The sequence below is a fragment of the Rhea pennata genome, chromosome 4 (assembly GCF_028389875.1).
Source record: "Rhea pennata isolate bPtePen1 chromosome 4, bPtePen1.pri, whole genome shotgun sequence".
NCBI classification, from domain to species: domain Eukaryota; kingdom Metazoa; phylum Chordata; class Aves; order Rheiformes; family Rheidae; genus Rhea; species Rhea pennata.
The window spans coordinates 27,459,824-27,468,829 of NC_084666.1; the positions used below are offsets into that span (position 1 = coordinate 27,459,824).

At 37.0% G+C, this 9,006-nt stretch overlaps 1 protein-coding gene across 1 annotated transcript in view; it reads right to left on the reverse strand.

Moving 5' to 3' along the window:
* The window catches only part of GABRA2 (gamma-aminobutyric acid type A receptor subunit alpha2), a 61,821-nt gene extending 53,567 nt beyond the window's left edge, over window positions 1-8,254 (reverse strand). Inside the window, exons 1-2 of the mRNA XM_062574611.1 lie at window positions 8,184-8,254; window positions 5,509-5,624 (exon numbers count right to left, since the gene is read on the reverse strand). Of these exons, the coding sequence (XP_062430595.1) occupies window positions 5,509-5,624; window positions 8,184-8,254 (187 nt within the window). The remainder of the gene's footprint in view (window positions 1-5,508; window positions 5,625-8,183) is intronic.
* Between the last annotated feature and the right edge of the window lie 752 nt (window positions 8,255-9,006).

Genomic DNA, 9,006 nt, shown 5'->3' on the forward strand with positions numbered 1-9,006 from the left:
ATTGCAAATTAATTTTGACATCTTCACTGTTGTTTTTAACAACTACCTTTCATTAAATAAAAGAAAAACTTTTGCTGAGTACGTCAACCAGTACCCTATCCTATATCACTTTTGCTGGTTTGTTCTTCAGTAGTTCAAGAGTTTTCTAGGGTTTTTTATCCTACCACTTTCCTAATGATTCATTCTCTAGAAACAAATGAAGCTATGAATGAATAAGCTATGCTTACAACTAACTACTGAGTTCTCTTCTTGTATTTTAGCTCCACATACCTATCCTAAATAACTAATTAAATACAATTTTTGAATCTTCCTCCTTATTCCTTTTCCATTTTTTTACAACGAATGCTTTTTACCAACACACATTATCTGCAACTCAGACATAAATTAATCTGAGTTTCTAACCAACTCCTTTGAAAGTATTATTCAGATCTACTTTATTATGGCCAGATTCCACATGATCCATTTAAGGTAAGATCAAAAAAGAGCAAGTGTAGGAGTAGTTTACTCCTTTGTATCCCAGCGTAAGTATCATATATAAATAGTGTGCTTTCAGAAAATACAAGTGCTGCTCTGAGCTGCTCTGCACTAGCACTGGCAGGGGCATTATCTTCTCTAAAAGATGAAACTGGGGCAAAAAAAGGGCCAGGGTAGCAACCACACATATGGAAGGAACTAAGCAGGAGCAACTTTTTCTTTTAAAAACAGCAGTGAAAGCATCCTTGTAGTGTTGAGCAGCAAAAACAGCCCAAGGACCTTCCATGAGGCTGCTCTGAATTTGTATCAAGTAGGATGAGGCTGACAAACACTGCTGAAGTTTTGAATCCCCAGCTGAGGGACTGCTAAAACTGCTGCAAATGTTTCTGATTAAAAACTCTTTGAATCATAAGGATATGTAAGTATGTTGTCCTAAACTTAGCATATTCCAGATTATCAGCACATGATGATGGTCTTACTTCCGGGCAGCTGGAAACATACAAACCTTTGATACACACATATATAATAGCTGTCCCAATCTAGAAAAATGTTTCTGTGAAAAAATATTTTTCTCCCTTTTTAGCTCACATATAAGCACATCATACACTTTTAATCACTGAGCCTGATCCTCTACCCTGTTATACCAACTCCATGCAAGGATATCCCCACTGCTGCAAAGATGAGTGATTATGCCTGTACGTGCTCACTGCTCGTCATCCCTCAGACAGCAATAGTTAGCAATAATCTTTCTTAGTTCTCTTCAGTTTTCCTGTGCAACTCATTTATGAAATGTTGTGAAAAAAAGATTTTGGTATGGCTGAAAATGAAAGCTAATAGAGATTTTCATTTAACACAATCAAAATATTTGACAGTCACCTTGCAGCAGAGATGGAATCTTCAAAATGGAACCATGGTGGCATCCAGTTTTCACTTACCTACTGTCTGATCTGCTAGAGTTTTTTGAATAGTCAACATTAAGCTCTCTAGTTACAAAAAGAATGCTATTCCAATAGTTGCTGAGATTTACCATGGTTTGTGGGAAGATTCTCAAATAGGATAAATTTGTGCAGCTCTTGCCAATGTCAATATGCCATTTGAAATCTGCCCTTAGACAATGAAGTCTATCTCTGTAATTCCCCACTCCATTTTTTCAAGATGTAAATTCATCTTTTCTAATTGTTTCCTGTATTCAATTGTTTTCTAAATTTGGGTGAGTAGAATTGATACAAGTACAACAGCTGCTAGAAAATAACAATTTCAAGTATAAGAAAGGAAAGCAGGCTGGATAGCTAATGGAGATAGTCAGACTACCCAAGCACCCAACATGATATCAAAATCCTAGCACCGTCTCTGTCTCTTCCTCTTTCATCTTTAAAAAGAAGCTAACAGTTCAAAAAAAGTACAAAAATATTGTTGTTACTGATATATTTAATATACAAGAATGTCAACAAATTAAAGATGGGATTGCCTTACTATTTCTCCCTGTGTCCTTTAATCACATCTGCCCATGGGGTAGAGGAAATCAGACACAGCACAGACAGATAATTCAATTACTTCCTGATTTGAATGCAGCTGTATCTCAACTTCAACATTCTATTGTCTCTCTGTTTAAAAAACTGAAGTTTCTTTTGTTCCCTTGTTTAGTTTAGTGTCCACTGTTTTGTAGACTGTTTTTCTATAAGCTAATGAAGTCAAAGGATTTGTGCTATCACAACTGTCTCGCAAACATTAGAGCAAATATATAGAAGAAAATTCCATCATGATTTTTAGGAAAATAATAAACAATCAATCTCTGGATGACTTGTCATTTTGTATTACTATTTCATACACATTAGTGCTAATGATATATAGAATTTGGTTTGAAACCAAAACTTTTAATTTATTTTGACGTCTAAATAGAAATTGCATAGAATGTTTAAGTAAAATAGTCAGAAATGAGAGTGTAGTCAGGAGTGTTCCAGCTACAATCCAGATCTTAGTGTAAAATAAGTATAGAGGAATTTTAATCCCACTTTGAATAACCTCATTCCTATTCATATCAGCCCAGTAGATTTCAGGGTTATCTAATACATATGAGACGTCCCTGGATTCAGGGGACAGTGCAATGTCTTCTTTTCCCTACCCACACCCACCTTGCAGGCTACTGCATCACTGTAGTACTCATACATCATTCAAGGATCCCAGCTGCTAGGATGACTTTCCAACAGCCGAAAACTGGTTTTACAACAGATCTGTATCAACAGTAAGTCAAAGCTGTCCTAACAGTATACAGAACACACTTCTCAGTTCTGCAGTGTATCAATATATTACTAAAGTATCAATTACACGCAGTAAGCGCTAACAAGTTTTCCAGTAAAATGAATTATAAATCAATCCCTAAATTCAAGAAAAAATTCCTAAACAGACCTTTATTTAAGCAGAATTTTTACACAGCATTTAAAGGAATCTATATGTTTCCACTTAATCCATTTTGTTAGTCAGTAGCTAGCTAAAATATCCCGGGCTAAACTAATAGTTTTCATTATTAAAAAATATTTTTGAGGTGAATATTTCTTCAAACCAAGCTGGATTTTGCTGTAAGACATCTCTGAAAATACATCACATGAAAGTAGGCTGGTGAATAACTTTTACTTTCAGAGACTTTAAAAGAATTTATCTCAGATCCTGGACTATTTCTGTTTTAGCACATGTTATACCAGATTGTGATTTCAGTCATACAAGCCTAGTGGCATAATGCAAGCTGCTATGCCAAAATAAATGCTCTACTGGTTTCAAATGAATTACTTCAAATTCATATAAATTTACCTTGAACAGAACTGAGCCTAAGTATATTAAATTAATGACATGTGGCATGGTCAAAACACAGTAGTCTGTGCAAGAACACTTTTAGAAACTATCAAGAGTCACCAGACACATCGTGTTTTGTTTTCTTTAAAAAAAAAAGAAAAAGAAAGGGGGGAGGGGAAGTAACTTCAATAAGCAATCATTTCCTTTTTTATTTTTATAGTACATATTAACAAAGAAAAAGGAATAAAATTCCTGAAATAAGAAATTCCATAATCAGTAAGAATTATCTACAAAAGTGTTTGGTCCATTTCATATCACGGGTTATCACAATTGAATTTTACAAGTGTTTTTTTAAACTATCAGAATCTGTTCATTGACAACTGAAGTATTATTGTAGATTAACATTAATGCATCATGAATCATCACGGTTTAATATGCATGACACAGTTTCATTTCACACATGTTCTGCATGGGTTGATTGCCATGTATGCCAATACCAAACAGCTGTTAATTCTTTAATTTTTATGCTCCCAAAGTATATTCTAATTACCTAGGAGGCTTGAAACAGAAAACGAGGTAAGTATTTTAAAGCTGAATTATTGGAAAATAAAATAAAAATCCACCGGGAAATACAGTTTTCTAAATTCATGCACTCAACAATATTAATTTTAATATTCAAAGGAAGGCTTGACATGCAAAGGAACTGCAGAGTGCTCTTATTAAATGGGGCTTTCCTTTTTGTAAGCAAGAAAAAACTTTTCATTATTTTTCTAATAAAAACATGATTAAAAAAGCCCTCCAAATTAATATTGAGTTTCATGCTGTAAAATATTTCTACAGGTCACCTGCAAGGCATGTTCACACTACATCTAAATTCTTTAAATCAGGTATTTGGCAGAGAAATTGAATCTCCATGAAAACATTACCATATAGATTCTCACATCCATCTACAGTACCATTTGTCTCCTTTTATGGATCATCTAAATAAAACAGCCCTTTTATATAAAACATTTCACAAGTCTCAACTGTACAGAGGCCAGAAACAGAAAGGTAAAGATACTTCAAGTTAAAATTAATGTGTAGTGAGAGAGCTGTTGCTAGCCTGTGCCAACTCCCACTTTATGCTGTGTCAGGTGCCAACCAAGGTTTTCAGACCCAGAACAGCAGCAGAGCCACAGGTTAGGATGGCGAAGTGTTGACTAAAAACTGTGAACTTTAACCAATTCTTAATCTGGTCAAATGGAATTGTTAAAATTACTTCCACAGAAGTCAGAGCAGATCTACAGCTTTGGGTCTGATCTTACTGAAACCAACAGGAGCCAGAATGGTTCTAAAGAATTTCCTAGTGCTCTTAGTTTCAACAAGCTGAAACAGTCCCCAGGCTGAAAATTACAATTACTAAAACCATTACAAAAAATAATACTAATAATAGTTTTACTATCAATATGTAAATATTTATGTTAGATATTAAGTATAAATGGTAGATTATTAATAATATAAGATAAAATATTATCAAAATCCAGATATTCTGCCTCTCCCCATATCATACAGATCATTCTGCACAGTAACACTCCTAACACCAAGCCAAATTATTTAAATTTATTGCTTACATACTTATATGAACTAGTATACTGCTTTAAAATGAACATGAAAACTGGTATTCTGAAAAACAACTGACATGGCACAAGAGTTCAATGACCTCTGCTCTCCAGTATTTCTATTTAAAATGTGTAAAATATCCACAAACAAAATCCAAATTATAAATAAAATCCTAATCCCAAAGAAGTCAAAGATATAACATTCCCATTGAGTTTACTGGGACAATGAATGAATCCAAAATGCAAATTTTAGAACATACACAAAACACACATGTAGATTTCTGAAAACATACATTCATCGCATTGCAGAGAATCAAGCCTGCACTGCTTGCTCAACCAAAATTCCCTGACTGGTATAACAGCTTCAGATGTTATTTTTGTTCTCATTCTCATCTGCTATGTTAAATCTCCAGATTTTTTTTTTCTTTTTACTCAAGATAAACGTGTGAAAGTGCCTGCTTTCTGTTCACAGATGTTATCTTCCTCAAATTTCAAATTATTCAACTGGGTGAATATAGTTATAAATAATTTATCAAAATATATACTAGTTGTTAGGGAAAAAAATGAAGAAAGAATATCACTACATCAATAAGAAAGGCTGAATATTAAGAACCGATTTTTTAAAACAATCTTTAATTACTTTTATTACCTCCTAATCCAGGTCTAAGACGATTATCATAACCATCCAGAAGTCTGTCTAGAATTCTTGTAAAGATGGTGATGTTATTCTTAGCTTCATCTTCCAGCGAGTCAGCCAGCACTGATCTAAATGGACATTTTATATTTTACAATGTGCTAGATATGCTTTACATTCACTCAGCATGCAGTCATTGCAGGTTAGCCTTGAATATTTAACACATCACCGTCTAATATGAAAGGTATTGTTAGGAGTATACAAATTCAGAATTTATGTTTAACATGTTCAGAAACGTAAGAGTCTATGATGTACTATTTAAAATTCCTAGGTAGTAATTTTCCAGTAGCCTCTACTTCCAGTCCACATTGCATCACAGTGAGGGATGCTTCAAGCTCCATTAACACATTCAGCCGTGCAGTTACAAAAGCCTAAAAGAGCTTTCCAGGCCTCAATACTATGTCACTCCTAGACTGACAACCTGAGTTCCCACATATAAAACTGTCTCCTTCCAGCTCTATCCTCTGTGTACTATTCCTCTGCATAAATCCTGTGGATTTGCCTCCACCCAATGGTCATATAACGTACATGACCAGACCTACTAACAGGAGGGAAAACTCCTGCGATCATGCTCAGGGAGTCCTCTGATGTCAGTATTTGGTGGGTGGGAACAATGATGCTGATTAGCAAGCTGCAGGATAGCTCTGGATAGCCTCTGTTTCTAAATCAGTATTTTGTTATAAAAAGCACTACCCAAATTCCACTAGATGCAGACAAACCTTGTAAAAGCTGGATAGAAGAAATCATAAATGAAGCTTCAAGAAGAATATACAGATCATCAATTGTTTAAAACTTCCCCAGTGAAGAAAGATATGTTATAGGCTTCATGGGTCATATCTCCTTGGAAAACACCAAGGACTGGAACATGAATCTGTTGCCTAGCCAGCTATACTGAACAGTCCACCTGGACCTGGATATCCAAACCAAAGGTTTTGTGTACTGGGGACCATTCCCATGCACAAAGTCTACACATACAAACATTACTGAGCTAACAATTTTTAAGCATCATGCATGTGAAATGCATTAGTTTCTCTTATTAATACCAGAACATTAGTATCAAGAAAGCAAAGCATTATATGCTACCATGCAATATCATTTATGCTTTTTTCAGCCATCTGGTATTTCTCATAAGACATGTTGAAGTATTTATCATATGTAATTGGACTATTAATCAAGGTGTTTTGAATGACTAGCTATACATTGAAAATGTGCATGATTTCTTCCTACTGTAGATCAAAAATAGGTTCAAGAGACATTTTTTAAAGTAAGTTATAAAACGAATAAAGATAGGGGTTTATGTTGGTTCCTAATTCAACAGTATGGAGGAAGTATTTAAATGTAAATCATTGCAGTCTGCGATTTCCATTATATATCCCAAAGAATCAGTCAAAATCAGATAACTTATATAGCAAATATCAAAACGTCATCTGTGATTTTACTCTTCTATGGAGTTTACTAATAATTACAATTACCGGATGTTTCATTTTTTATTTTAAATAATATTCCTGTACTGTAAGTCTCTGCCATTTTACAAGCTTCTTTTTGAGATAAAATGATTTTTGAAGTCAAGATATCACTAAAAATATAATTCATACAACTACATCATTATTAGGGTCTAATCCTCCAAACTTTACTCAGGCATAAACTCCCTTATAATTGCGCATGTAATCCCTTTGACGTCAGTGGAATTACTCACACGAGTAAGGTTTGCAGGATCTGGCCCACTGTGACTCAACTAATACTGCACCATAGTTAGGCACAGAGTGAAATAGGAAACACATTTTCCATTAACATTTTGGTCAGTAAGAAACAGACAAAAATAAACGTAGGTACTTTCAACCATAGGAAACTTGAATTGGGTGACTTAAGACCCTTCCCGTATTAGATAGGGCAAGACCTAGGGCAGTGTGAGCCAAAGTAACTAAACAGAAGTCACAAACTACAATTAATTGCACGTTTAGGGATTACGGGCAACACAAAACTAACTACATGATTAAAAATACTTTCTATGATGCTTTCACTTTAGAAACAGAGAACTTTAAACAACATAAGAAAAGTTGACTAGTAAATGAGGCTATTGTCTTCTTATATGAGATTCTGGAGTTGTATGCTATCTCCACCTAGAGGTTTAAAGCTTAAGTATCATTCAGAATTGTTACGTTGACCAAAATAAGACCAAAGAAAGGCTAGCTGTATTAACAGAATGCCAGTATTATTTTAAGATTACAATTTGCTATTTGACTTCACAACAATCTATTGCTTTATCTGCATGAAGAAATATACGTGTGGCATAGGCTGATAGTGATACAGTAGCTCTAATAAATCTTTAAGATCCTAATTCTAAAATAAACCATTTAAAGGCATAGCTTTCCTTCAAATAGTGAAATAAAATATCAATCTACAAACTGTTTAAAGCTATTTGGACAAGCCACTTGGTTTATATTGCTCTCAGTTCCTTCTCCCACTGCATTTGCTCTAGAAACTATGTAATATTTATTGTATTTGAACAGCCAGAAGAGATGTTTTTTATCACAGTACTACATACTACTACAACCTCTCACACAAGCTTACCCTAAGCAGATCATAACATATATGTTTATGTAGAACAACAAAATTAAACATCTGCTCACCTTGTTGGCAGCCACACCAATAAAATGAGAAGAACCAACAGCATCTCCGAGAGTGCCAGCTTCCTCTTCATCGCTGCTCTTTGAAAAACCTAACGGTGCAAAAAAAAAACACAAACCCACACTGAGCTACAGTCACTCTCCGCCAAGCGCTGCTTTCAACTTAACCCAGGAAAAAATATGTCACTTCAATGGAGAAGGGAAACCACTGGATTTCTGCAGCACTTTTCACTACTAGCAACTTATGATATCTCCATCTTTCCCAACGATCCTGCTCTGTGCAAGGAGGCAACGTATGATCAGAAGTGGCATGTGAGCAGATGCATCAGATGCTCTCCTTTTCTGTAAGCTGAAAGCCCCAAGACGAAAAAAAAACCGTATATATAAAAAGATCGTGTTTTAACCGTTCCTCCTCTCACTACGATACACCGCAGCCGGGGGGCGGGGGGAATCCTGCCATTTGCAGCGGCGCGGCGAGGGGACCGCCGCACAAGCGGACCCCTGCCGCTGTCCAGCGCCGGCCACGTCTGGCAGCCGCTCGGCACGGCGGCGGCGGCAGCGCCCGGGGGGCGCGAAGTTGCGGACCGGGGCAGAGCCTCGCCTCCGGCGGCCGCTGCTCGCGGCGGCTGGGGGCCACGCGGCGACCGTTGGGGGGCCGCGCGGCGGCCGTTGGGGGCCACGCGGCGGCCGTTGGGGGGCCGCGCCGCCGCCGGCCCCGCGCTGCCCGCGGCGGGCGGCCGGGCACCGCCGGGGACCCTACCTGGGAGCCGCGGGCGGCCGGAGCGGGGGGGGGGGAGGGGAAGGGGGCAGCGCGGGTCCCGAGCGG